We start from the raw sequence: 13,148 nt of genomic DNA, 5'->3' as shown, positions 1-13,148 counted from the left end.
GTAATCTGACTGAAATTTGTTCATGCTTTATGAAAAAATAGAAGAAGAAATGCAGTTGCATGCTTATTGCTTTTCACCAATCTACTGCTGTTTATGCAGCCAACATCTTTCTGTGGCTTTGCCGATCTATGGTGGAGCAAATGAGATTTCAATTATATTTTATTTTTTTAGAAAAAGTGGTCACTGGAATCACGACTTGTCCCCAACTTTTGCGAGTGTTTTAATGTTAATGCTTTCATTAAATACAATGGAGAATTATACTTTCATCTCCTAAAATTTAATATAATTATACTTTCTTCTCCTAAAATTTGGTATAATTATACTAATTTGAAAAATTATATTTAACATTTTTTATATTTGTTTCTATCTAACAAATAAATTTGTCAGTCAAAATTCATCGAATTTGATGATATTAAAAGAAAATATGAAAAAAAATTATAGTTACCCTCGATTAATTTATTGAATGTCAAATAATATTTTTATGATCAAATTACTCTGATAGCATTTACACACGTTAATACATATAGAGAGGTATATCTTTACTCATACAAGAATAGTTTAGTGTTTTAGCCATAAGATGTGTTTTGAGCTGCGATAAATCAATAATAAGTCAATCGAAGATAAAGATGATTTTATTCAATTTTTTTTGTTAATATTAATAAATTCAATGACTTTTGACTAGTGGAGGGACTGTTTATTAATAAAAGTAAATTTTAGGGGTAGTAAATATAATTTATCAAATTATAAAAAATTTATGTATAGTTATAGCAAATGATTATGTAATGACGTGTTGGAGTAATTTTTTGTAATATCCCTTAAATAGGAGATTAATTTTATTAATTATATAATATTTATGTAATTCTTTTCTTTTGTATGTGTTCAAATTATGTTGTAAAATTTATATTTTGTGTTTCTTTATACTAGTAAAAAAGTTAGAAACACTAATTATAAAATTTAAGTAATGATTAGACAAACCAAAATATAGAGACAAATTAATATACTGTCTTTTTTTGAAATTTATATAATCACACATAAATTGTATGTGATGTGAGAAAATAAATTTAATATCCATAACAATTGTTTTTGTTTAATTAAAAGGAATAATATTTGGTTGTTGGCATGGTCATGCACATGCACATGCACATGCACTCCAACTTCTAGGTACAACCACTTCTTGTTGCTGTGGCCTCTAACCGTATGCGCATATACTCACTCTATCTATAACCTTCTTCACTCTTCTATTCCTTTCTTCTTCACTGTATAAATCTCTCCTAATCGTTATCCTTCAACGCTTTTTAACTTTCTCAACATTATGGATGCTGGCAGAAGTAACTACGGACGTGGCCGACGACTAGAACCGCGCAACAACCAGAATCAAGGTGGCAGAAGACCTGGGCCTTCACTGCACCGCGGCTCTCCCCGTCAGCCGCAGGGGGTCAGTTGGAATCAGGTTCGGGGAAACCATCCCCCGCCTCAGCAGCTGTCCAACTACAGACCTCTGCAGACGTCACCACCCCAACAGCTGCATCAGTTTGCTGGAAGAGGAGTTTGGACTGGGAGGCCGCGGGGCTCGTCTCCTCCTTCACCTTCACCTGTTCGGCCTCTGTCGCCACCTCAACAATCTGCTGCTATTATTCACTTCCCTTCTACCTTGTTCTTTTTCATGACATCTCTTTTTGTGTGGGCCAATATGTTTTGGTTGGAGTTGTTGGAAACTCTGATGGATCTCATTACAAGGTTAATCAACTTCTTCTATGGCCGAGAGTTTTCTTTTAACAACTTCATTCATTATTTATTCCATTAAGACATTCTCGCCTTCACTCTTCTTCTTCTCTGCAGATGAGCTTGGTGTTCAAAAGCTCAAGATTTCGGAACAGGAGGCTCTACCCTCTTCATCAAAGAGGAAAGAAAAACAGATTCAGGCTATGAGGCGGCCTGATAACGGTGGGTCAATTTCCATCAAGTCCATCAGGCTTCTTGTTAACCATTTCCCAGTCGAATTTGATCCAGAGAAAACCTTTAATCACTATCATGTGGATGTGAAACTTGCCGCTGGCAATACAGTACGGAAATCTAATATGCGTTTGATCAGGGAGAAGTTATTCTCTCGCGATCCCCGGTTCCAAAATATCGAAGCTGCTTATGATGGAGCGAATAATATTTTCAGTTCAGTTCATCTGCCCGAGGGAGAGGTTCGAGTGGAAATTTCTGGAGGTGAAGAAATTAAGAGTGGGTCATACACGGTCACTATCAAACTTGTGAAAGTACTGGAGCTGTCCGACCTGAATGGTTACATGAGGGGACTCCTCCCTGATATTCCTCGTGAGGTACTACATGGGATGGACATATTTATGAAAGAGAATCCTTCCAGGAGGAGAATCAGGGTTGGTCGCAGCTTTTAATCCTTGGAGTATGGGGTAGAAGAAGACCTCAAATGTGGAGTTGCGGCACGCAGAGGTTTTCATCAGAGTTTGAAGCCCACGTCACAAGGCCTTGCTTTGTGTTTGGATTACTCAGTTTTGGGATTTCCGAAGCCATTGCCTGTCTTAGAGTTTCTTGAGGCGCATCTTGGTGCAAAATATCGAGAAGTAAATGACGTCAAGACGTTAAGGCAACTTGTCAATGATGCTCTGACAGGGCTGAAAGTCACACTTACCCATCGTCGTACAAGACAGAAATACACTATTGCCAAGCTAACTGAAGAAGATGTCCGTGATAGTTCCTTTGAATCGCATGATGGGAAAGAGATTCGACTTGTTAAGTATTTTAAGGAGAAGTGGGGAAAGGATATTATGTACCAGGATATTCCCTGCTTAGAACTTGGGACAGTGAGCAAATCGAACAAAGTACCACTGGAATTCTGTCTTTTAGTTGAGGGACAGAGGTACCCCAAGGAGCAGTTGCCAGTAGGGGTGGCAGGTGAGTCGAGTCGGCTCGTGAGCTCAGCGAGCCGGCTCATATTTTTATTTTTAAATTTTTTATATATTTAATTTTATATTTAATATTTGATCAGTTTTATAATTTAAATCGACCATATATTATAATTACTAATTAATATCATACATTTTATCTTGAATAATAATAAATTATGGTACTTTTATTTATACATTTAATCTTTATATAAAAATAAATTTAATCAACAACTTAGTAAATTATAATTTTTTTATAATTAAAATTATTATAATATCTTTATGTTATATTTTAATATATATTTGTATTATGTTATACACTTTTTTAAATTGACAAGTAATTCACTTATGATTTTTTATTATTTATAAATTTTTCTGCTACAATTTTCTGGAACAAGTGCTCGAGCTCGAGCTCAAAAATACTGCAACGAGCTCGAGCTCGAGCTCTAAATCACAGAGTCGAGCTCGAGCTCTAAATCACAGAGTCGAGCTCGAGCTCGAGTTCGACAAAAATGGTCGAGCTTGACTCGAGCTCGACTCGTTGCTAGCCCTAGTTGCCAGACGATGCCGCATCATTGTTGAAAAAATTATCCCTCCCTAAGCCATTTGATCGAATGGAAACCATCGACGAGATGGCGCGGGCCGAGTATGGACCTTGTGGGTGTGCCATTTTAATATTTTCCCTTGTTTTAAGCTTTGTCCTTCTCACCCTCTTTCATATATTTGCTTGCGGAATATTTTATTTGATATGCCAATATGCCAGGTTTTTGTGTTCTGTCCTTTATGTCGATTCCCTAGACCTTGCTAAGATATGTTTTGGCGATATGTATGAGTTTTAGATAAGTTTTTCTTGAGCTTCCAACTGGCGCAATTTGCTATGCAATCTTCCTGTCACGGTAACATGACATTGACAATACTCATATCATGTTTCCTCTGAGGGTCTCTATTAGAGTTGTCTGGATTAAGTGAAGTGTTCTGTGGCAGTAACCTGTACTAGGTTATTATTCTCCCTTCTGGATTGCTACACGAATCCATCTCCTTTTTTCTATTTTTTGAACGAACCCACCCTTCTTGTCCTCATAGGATTTTGAGATTACTATCATCGTTATATGGTGTTGACTAAATATCCCTATGGTTATACCAGATCAAAGAGAACACTTTGTTGTTGCAGCCTTTGCGCATATGAGCATATGATAAATTAATCTCTCTTAATCCGAACAAGATGCATTTTGGACACCGCGTTTTATTCTTAGAAGCCTGAGTTTTGGTCTTTGGATTAATGGATATAGCTGTTTATTCAGCCCAATTTTCTGTTTGGCAAGGACAGGGTCATTGAATATGATACCATTCATCAATTTGTCACTCGTGAAGTGTTTAAACTTGTACTTGTTTATTGCAGGCCTCTCGCCAGGGATTTTGGGATTGAAGTCGATACAAACATGACAAAGGTTGTAGGTCGTGTCATTGGTGCTTCGGAGTTGAAACTAGGAGCTCGTACTGCTCTCAGAGTGGATGGGGCGAAATGTCAGTGGACCCTTGTTGGGAGATCTCTTGTCGATGGAAAAACTGTTGACCGCTGGGCCTTGTTAGATTTTACGGGTGGCGGTCGTAATAAAAGACTTCAGGCAAGAGCTTTCATCAACAAACTGATAGGTCGCTGCAGAAACTTAGGTATTGAAATGGCGGAGCCTCTTTTGCACCATGTTACTGGAATGGATGAATTGTAACCCGTTGATGGGCTTGAAAATCTTCTCAGGAAAGTGCTAGAGACTGAGGGGAAATTACAGATGATTGTTTGTGTGATGACTGAAAAGGATCCTGGCTATAAGTTTCTTAAGTGGGTCTCTGAGACGCGAATTGGAGTGGTGACCCAATGTTGTCTGTGCAATCCTGCCAATAGAGGACGGGACCAGTATCTTGCAAATCTTTGTCTCAAGATTAATGCGAAGCTGGGTGGCAGCAATTTTGAACTTTTTGAAAACCTTCCACATTTTGATACTGGAGATCATGTAATGTTTATAGGAGCGGATGTGAATCACCCTGGGCCTAAGAACAAGTCATGTCCATCTATAGCTGTAGTTGTCGGCACGGTTAACTAGCCTGCGGCAAATCGCTATGCTGCAAGAGTTAGCCCTCAGCAAAATCGCGTTGAAGAGATTAAAAATTTTGGAACCATGTGTTTGGATCTTGTGAATACTTACGCTCGCTTAAACAAGGTTAAGCCAAGGAGAATTGTGGTCTTCCGCGATGGTGTTATGAGGCTCAATTTTTTATGGTACTAACCCAGGAATTGCTTGATTTAAAGGGTGCCATTTATGACGGGGATTACAAGCCAACAATCACTGTTGTTGTTGCTAAAAAAATGTCACGAGACACGGCTCTTTGTTGAGGATAAAAATGACGGTGGCGTGTCTGGCAATGTGCCCCCAGGAACTGTGGACACCCAAATTGTTCACCCGCATGATTTTGACTTCTATCTCTGCAGCCACTATGGGAGTCTTGGGACAAGCAAGCCTACGCACTATTACGTGCTTTTGGATGAGAATTCATTTACATCTGATGAGCTGCAGAAACTCATATATAACATGTGCTTCACTTTTGCTCGCTGCACGAAACCCGTCTCGCTTGTTCCACCAGTCTACTATGCTGATCTTGTTGCTTACAGAGGGCGTATGTTTCAAGAGGTAGAGAAGGAGAAGGCGGAAAAGTCTTCCAAGTCGCCCCCTCCCTGTGCGGCAACCTCGACTTCGGCATCTTCCACCGCCTCAATTGACTGGAGATTCCCCTCCTTGCACCCGGATTTGGAGAATAACATGTTTTTCGTCTGAGTATCCTCAACTTGACTAGTAATATCCTTTAGCTGTTCACGAGGGTGAGGGATATTGTACTAGTGGATCTCAGAGTGCCTCAAAACCATGTCCAATCTCCTTTCCTATGCTACTAGTGAAGGAGTTTGTGCGTGAATCTAATGGGGTTACGTTTCTTGTTTCCCCTAGAATGGGACGTGAGCGGCCCCATATTTTTATTGATTTTCTGGTGTATGCTATGCTTGTGTTTTGAGTCAAGACTCCTGTTTCACTTTTATGGTTTCCTCTGTTTATGGTGTCAGTTGTTCGCTGGTGAACCTTGTGGGCTTTTATCTTTCGAGTCTTGGTACTCTCTGATTGTCGAATAAATTGTTGAGTCTCTCTGGTGTTGATATCTCAACTTATTTGCATGTGGTAATCCATATTTACAGTTACGTAATTTGACAAGCGTTTTTGTCATTAAATCGATTAGCGCCACAGGTTGTATAGTGAAGGATGTGTAGGCACAAACAAACAAGTATATTGAAATTTTAACACCTCGAAGAGAGGTTGAGCACTCGGGAATTTCTGACGAATTCAGTGGAGCCAAGAGCAAGGTTTTGGATGGGAGATGTTTGCTGTCTTTGAATTCTGGGAACTTTGGTCCCTCAGTATTCGGGAGTCTCAGTTGGGGGATTATTGCCAAGTACCAACCCACAATTGGTAGTCCATTTAAAACCATCGTTTGCAGGAAACAACCAGATGACCATTTTACCTTATCAGTAGAATCGTAAAAAGATAAAACAAATTCTATACAAGAAATAAAAGTGTTCTGACGTACTTCGAAAAGACACTCGTGTAATATATATGCAGATAGAGAAGAGAGAACTTCAACAGTGGAGACGGTTTTAAGGAAAGGAATCCTTGAACAAAGTGGTTGTGACAACTGGGATTAACTCCTTAGCCGTCCATGTTACCCGGGAGAGTTTGTGAAGGCAACCAAGAACTTCCTCTTTCTCCAATCGAGACAGCCAAGAAAAATAATCTGTAAAATTGTGAAAATTTTGTTGTCAATTATAAATGTAGTCCCCAAGTAAGATCTGCTTTGTTTTGACAGTATTACCTGTACCCTTTCCAAGGTTATGTAAAGAAAACGAAGCTAGAATCTTTTCCTCAGCAGTGGTTTTATCCTTCAAGCATTCTATCAGCTGTGGCGCGAGGATTGAGCATGCTGCAGAATAAAGTTCTTTATCCCCAAGGGAATCGAGAGCACTGCTTATCCAACAAATAGTCACTAGGCTTGATCGTGCCAAACATGGAATGCTGTGTGCCATTGCGTTTGAAAGAGCAGAAATTAACCTCCTATTTCCGCTGGTGAGCAATGCAATCGCTGTTTTCCTCTGCCAAATCTCCATGGTTTTATCCTCTTCGTTCTACATGTTCAAAAAATAATACGAAAGGAGGAGGAAGATCTGATAAGCATGTCACAGCATTGAGGATTTGTAGTAATTTGGATTTTCAGTAAACTGAGGCATACCATGTGTGTGTATAAGGTATTTCCTGTGTTTTCATTGACTGCTGCTTTTCTCAATAGCCATGTCTCTACCTCTGCCTCTCCACTGTAAGAGAAGTGTCCTCCCAGAATTGAGAGAGCTCTCGCGGATTGCTCCTGAACCTTTTCATCAAACACCCAACAGTCTAGTGCTTTTACAATTGCATCTACTGCCTCCTCTCTGTATACACTGTGTTCAAGAGGATCCCCCTGCAGCATAACAGCAGTTGATAAGGATCTTTTTCTTCATGTATTTATGTTCCCTTATGAATCAAATAAATTATACATGAAGATAATAGCATACAGACCATGAGATCTAGCTGAAGCAATAAGACTGCAATGATGGGCCGTTGTTTAGGCCGTGCCCTTTGGAGGTTGAACAACAAAATGTGCATGGTGTTTAAGCAATCCCATCCCTTTATTAATCCAGTTAAAGATTCTATTCTCCCATTTCTCCTGTCGTTCCGAAAAGATTTGCAGAATGAAACACATAACACCACTCCAAAAACATAACACAAAGACTAACAATCGTAATTTTGAAAGGTACCAGCTAAGCCGTAGTAACTCTGTCAGTAGTGCTAGGGCATGAGAATTTGACTGCCTTTCCAGGACTAGCAGGGATACAACAGCCTCTTTCTTTAAGTTCTTCGCCAAGTAGTGGCGACAGCTTCCATCAGCTTGGATGCAATAATGAAGGAGAGAAGCAGCTCTGCTCTTCTCACCGCTATTCCCCTCACCCATCCTCCTCACCAACAAGCTTAATCCACCAACTGAAACGATCTGCCTTGCATTCTCTAAATTCTTGTCTTCGTCGAATCCCGTTAGAAGTTGGTCTAGGAAGTAATACGCTGCCTCATAAGGAATGCACCTCACAGAGAATAAACTCTGCAGTTGATCACCAAATTCCAACACTCTGAGGACTAGTGGAACCCACTCCAACGATATCATCTGTTTCGCCTTTGGTTTCACCAGGTAAAGTAGAGCTGCGGCTTTCAGGAATAGGTTACTACTTCTCAATAGTCTTATTGAAACATCAAGCTGGGGATCCGAGTTTAGTATGCATCTTTTATTCATCTCACTCTTAGTTGCGAGTTCTGCCAAAATGGATATTGCGAGCTCCAAAATCTCATCATCGTTGGACACATAGAGAACCTCCATGATCCCTCGTATTACTGAAACCTGTGACAGTGAGGTTTCAATTACCTTATCTCCATGAGAATTTAGCCAAGCTTCACTGACCGTCCGAATCGCAATTTCACAATCCCTCAGGCTTTCTGAGGAGCAAATGGTGGAAATGGCTCTGGTCGTGTCATTCAACGCAAAAACATGGATATTTGCATCATGCTTTACTGTCTCATTGTTAGACATATAGTTTCCCTGTACCAAGCACTTTGTTGATTCAGTCCGGCAAGCTAGAAACCGGAAATAATCCGACTTTTGACTGTCGGGCCATAAGTCTGCCTTCTCTATTCTACAACTTAGACTTGACGACCTCCGGTGAGCAACAGCTTTCTTCTGTCAAAATTGAAAAGGATAAAGTCAAGAATTATGCTTTCAACATCTTCCTGATAATTGAAGTATAATTATGCGATGATAACGTCGCTCACTTCCACATGACTGCAATGCTTTATATCTTCCTCTGCCCTACGCACTTTTTCTCCTACCTCTAAATCCCACACACTTTTGGAATCTTCATTTCCATTGTCCAGGTCCATTGACCGTCCCTTCACAATAGGGCCAAATACTGCTTGATACCTATTAACATGATTGGAGTTGAAAACACAAGAATTACATAGGCAAGAATTGCTATGCTATTTGCAACTAGATCTTACTCTTTTTTGCTCACGATGAAGAGAACAAAACATATAGACCGATGCAAACTTACAGTGATTTATTGCTCTTGGAGTGAAAAGAAGTAGAAGAGTCTGAAGACTTCCTTCTTGAACGTGCATAAGTTGGTTTCCAAGGCAAAGGCACTGATGGGGTAGGAGGGGCTTGCCCACCAAATTTTAGCCAGTCCTTGTAGTACAGAGCAAATTTTGATGTGCCAGTATCCATTTGGCTATTGTACTGCTCGTTCAAAGCTATAATCCTTTTGTCCTTGTCGGCATATCCCCAAGTTGCCAGAACATCGAGCTCTTTGTTGGCCCAAATCTTGAGATGAAGAAGATGAGGAAGAAAGAAATGCTCCCAAAGTTCAGGAAGCAAATGCGTTCGAGCAAGAAATGGGGACACGCTGAAAACTTGCAGGAGGTGCCTTGCTGCAATCTTATCGTTTTTGGCAATCTTGTATACGATTGATAAGTAAAGATGCGCACAAGCGGAGAGATATGAATCATTGATCAAACTCTTATTAGAATCCAAGGATGCTACAATGTTCAGTATCTTGATGGACTTTTGCAGTGACTCTAAGTCCATCTCTTCCTTTATGTCACGACTCTCAACCAACCTTTCAATGCTCTGAATGCCCATTTCCAAATGAGCGAAAATCTCGTTATCTGATTGCTTCTTCCTTCCCTCAAAGCAAGAACGGCACTTTTCTCTAATGACTTGGCGGAAATTCTCGTCACTCAAATATTGCCCAACATAGCCACTCAAGATAGAAATCATAGCTTTGACGGCAACACCATCAACGGCGGGTTCATCTCTTCTTGGAGTTCCCTGAGCCACTGACTTGGCATTCGATCTTTCAGAGCCAGAACCTACTCTTGTTGACGAAAAAACGGAAGAGCCCTTGAGGGAGAGGGCCTTTTCAGCCCTTTGACGCGAAGAATCAAAGCTTCTGCGATCATGGCAGACGTAAATGGGGAGTGCGATTGATGAATCTTCCCGACGGCTTCTGTCTTTGAACTTGACCTTTTTCTTGGGTTTTCGAGAATTTTGGCGCTCGAATCCTTCTTCAGACAGCAGTTTATGCAGGGATGCCATAGGAAATGGATATGGAGCAGAGGAGGAGTGAGTGTGTGGAGTTTCACTGACATTGTTTCGGAACCCAAAAAGGATAAGAAATAACGCAGCAAAAGACAAACTAGAAAGAGTTGCGAAAAAGGGTGGTGGATTTGATGAAACTTTAATTACTCACCAACCTCATTAAAATTCTTTTACTGCCACACGGAAATGCTTGCATGAGAAAATGAAATAAAGGTGACAAGGTGAAGGTTAAAAGAAGAAAGCGAAAGTGTGGAGGAGAGCATGTGCAGAGTGGGGAGTGATGGTGAAGTCTGGGGAGAGGAAGTGGTGGTCACAACTCACAACGCAAAAATGGAGAAGTTGGGTTGCCAGATTGTAGGCGCTGCTAGTGGAGAAGTTGGGTTGCCAGATTGAGGTTTGTCGTGAACCTCTCTCTCTCTCTCTGTACAGTCATGTGATCTGCTGAAGCTGGGGGGGGAGGGGGGGGGGACCGACCCCAGACTAGACTTGACTTATTCATCTACCACTCACTCAGCATTCAAGCTTCCCTCTTTCCAAGGTAAAATTATGTGCAAAACTCAAAAATCAATTGAAATTGTATTGAGTTTGGAGTGTTAAATTAGTAAATTCCTTGGTCATCATTTCATTTGTGGATTTGATAGAAAGAAGGAAGAAATGACAAAGAAAGGAGGCGTGGAGGTGATGTTTGCCTTTTCTTTTCATCATTCCTTTAGTTCTCCACTCATATTCCCGTTTCCAATTTTGTGTTCACAACTGCTGTAGTTGTGGGGTTGATAATACACATTTTTTTTATTTTTTATTTTGTGTTTTGGAGATGGAGAGAAAAATAAAGATAAATAAGTAGGTTATAGATACAAGTAAATTTTTTGCTTTGAATTTAAAGATAATTAAAAATATTTTAAAATAAGTGATGTAGGTTGATGTTGGGATTTGAAATACAAAAATCAATATTCATTGTCAAATTATATCTCTTTTATATATATAGATATTATATGTTTAATATTGCTTTTTTTGGAGACAAAAATTATTGTTTACTGTCAAATTATACTTTTTTTATATTATAATTGGGTGAATAGCAATTTACCCTTGTGATATTGAAAAAGAACACATTATACCCCTAAAAAAAATATAGCAATTTACCTCCTTACACAGGAAAGTAAATTGCTTCATTTTAAAAATTATAGAGGGATAAATTATTGAAGTTTAAAAAACAAAGGAAGGTAAATCGCTATTTATTTTTTCATAAGAAAATAATTTGCTCATATGCGTTATCACAAGGGTTGTTTGTATTTTTTTCATATTATATAATTATATATATAAGTATGTATATGTATATATTATGTATAGAAAATTTAAAAACAAATACAAATAAGATGTAAAAAATAGTGGATAAATATTAAACATGTTTTGTGTAATGTCGGAAATTGTCGAAAAATGAAAGTAAAAAATTATGTCATTTTTGATATTTCTTTTTGTTGCAATGACGTAAGAACAGTGAAATAAGGATGATGGCATGGAGAACGTGAGCAGAAGCCGACATATAAAGCGTGGCGTCATAGATAACGTCACAGCAACGACTTCATCTGCTAACGAACACGTTTACACGTAACACTAACACCTACACCTACACCCCCTCACTTCCTAAACCTACCCCACCCACAACTCACACAATAACCGGCTCCGAATTTCAAACTCCAACCGGGTCGGGCCCTGAAACTGGTCACAATTTTGACCTCATTTCTTTTGTAGTAACAACTCATTCAATACAAACTACACCAAATAATAATGCAATACCTTTATATTAATCAATTACATATATCTAATTATAACTCAAATTTCATCATTTTTGGTAACGTCATGTTTCAACTTTGATTGTGTTTTTATTTGTACTAAATTAAATTTTAATTAATGCAATTCCAAAAGAATATTGTTGTATAATATTAATGAAAATTAAAAAATAAATGCACTGAAATTTTGAAAACATTTTGGAGCAGATGAAATCATAGTCGCAGTCATCATTTTTTGAATTTTAAATTCAAATTGTATTGACACTAAAGACGCATACAACCCTAAACCTTAATCTCCACGCACCCTCACCCTCACGGGATCCGACTCCGGACTTGAGAGTTGAATTGAATTGGTCTATTCTAAACCCGGAACGGAATTCCAACGCCCTTCAAACATATTCCTAAGAAAAGAATAGTCGCGAGACGAGACGATAGTAAATTACAAGTTTCTTTCTGATCGTTAAATTAAAAGTTGTGTGGTCTGCTTTCTTGCTTTCTTTGATTCCCAAACCCAAACTTCATACAGCCCCGTGGGACCAGATTAAAAACTGTATGTTTTTCTTGAATTCTAAGCTTCTTTTCTTCTGTCTGTGTGGCTTCTGTTCTCGGATCTAGTTCAATGCTTGTTTTTCTTGATTTGTAATTGCAAATTTTCCATGGATCAAGTTACCAGTTCAATTTGGTAATATTTGCTGCTTTTTGATGTAGGTGTGGGTTCTTGGGAACTCACTGATTTTTGCTGTATTTCGCTGGATACGGTTCTTCCCCTTTGGCGTTTCAGTTTCTTGTTCAGATGGGTGGACGGTGCTGATTATTTGTGTTTCTGTACCTTTGCTGAAAGCTTTAGAGCTTGGTGTTCAAATGGTGTTGTTTGTGTTGATGTGATTCTCTGAGTTTGTTGGATAGAAGCACTTAATATAATTCCCGGCACTCAGAACTTTGGCTGTGGCGTTGCTCCGTCTGCATGATGGAAATATGCTAATATCTGGTATAGCTTGATTACCCCGGGACTTTTGCTTCATCGAAGCTTGAAAAGAATTCAGTGATGTATTCAATCCCTGTTGGGCATGGAATCAGGATGAGAGATATTTAGAACTGGTTTATTTTGGGTTGAAGTGATATAGACAGATGAAGATTAGACCTTGGCGGTAAGAATCTGGTATCGTATTTTGTGATGGAAAAT

The 13,148-nt window shown here is 39.0% G+C and overlaps 3 protein-coding genes and 1 pseudogene across 4 annotated transcripts in view; 3 read left to right on the top strand and 1 right to left on the bottom strand.

Moving 5' to 3' along the window:
* The window catches only part of LOC105175853 (protein argonaute 2), a 6,167-nt gene extending 4,581 nt beyond the window's left edge, over window positions 1–1,586 (top strand). Inside the window, exon 5 of the mRNA XM_020698491.1 lies at window positions 1,327–1,586. The gene's annotated coding sequence lies outside the window, so the exon portion shown is untranslated. The remainder of the gene's footprint in view (window positions 1–1,326) is intronic.
* LOC105175854 lies at window positions 1,313–6,095 on the top strand (annotated as a pseudogene).
* Window positions 6,459–10,604, bottom strand: LOC105175852 (putative E3 ubiquitin-protein ligase LIN). Of its 2 annotated transcripts, none has more exons than XM_020698490.1 (7): window positions 9,133–10,604; window positions 8,855–9,002; window positions 7,795–8,759; window positions 7,556–7,703; window positions 7,233–7,457; window positions 6,819–7,128; window positions 6,459–6,740 (listed from the first exon to the last, which is right to left on the bottom strand). In XM_020698490.1, exons 1-7 carry the CDS (start codon window positions 10,173–10,175, stop codon window positions 6,604–6,606), a joined length of 2,976 nt encoding a protein of 991 aa, XP_020554149.1. In that variant the 5' UTR covers window positions 10,176–10,604; the 3' UTR covers window positions 6,459–6,603. The 2 variants fall into 2 exon arrangements, with proteins under 2 accessions (XP_020554149.1, XP_011096774.1); XM_011098472.2 differs by having other exon boundaries at window positions 7,795–8,762; window positions 9,133–10,599.
* LOC105175851 (BTB/POZ domain and ankyrin repeat-containing protein NPR2) overlaps window positions 12,266–13,148 on the top strand; it is a 4,057-nt gene continuing 3,174 nt past the window's right edge. The window contains exons 1-2 of the mRNA XM_020698328.1: window positions 12,266–12,515; window positions 12,674–13,113. The gene's annotated coding sequence lies outside the window, so the exon portion shown is untranslated. The remainder of the gene's footprint in view (window positions 12,516–12,673; window positions 13,114–13,148) is intronic.

Source organism: Sesamum indicum, linkage group LG12 (genome assembly GCF_000512975.1).
Source record: "Sesamum indicum cultivar Zhongzhi No. 13 linkage group LG12, S_indicum_v1.0, whole genome shotgun sequence".
Lineage (NCBI taxonomy): Eukaryota > Viridiplantae > Streptophyta > Magnoliopsida > Lamiales > Pedaliaceae > Sesamum > Sesamum indicum.
Note: the sequence above shows the minus strand (reverse complement) of the source record. Positions and strands in the feature narration are given on the sequence as shown.

Coding starts and splice junctions, on each gene's coding strand:
- LOC105175852 (XM_011098472.2), bottom strand. CDS start 10,175: ATGGCATCCCTGCATAAACTGCTGTCTGAAGAAGGATTCGAGCGCCAA. Junction 7,458..7,555: donor TGCTTCAGCTAGATCTCATG/GTCTGTATGCTA, acceptor GTTATGCTGCAG/GGGGATCCTCTTGAACACAG. Junction 6,741..6,818: donor TAACCTTGGAAAGGGTACAG/GTAATACTGTCA, acceptor ACAATTTTACAG/ATTATTTTTCTTGGCTGTCT.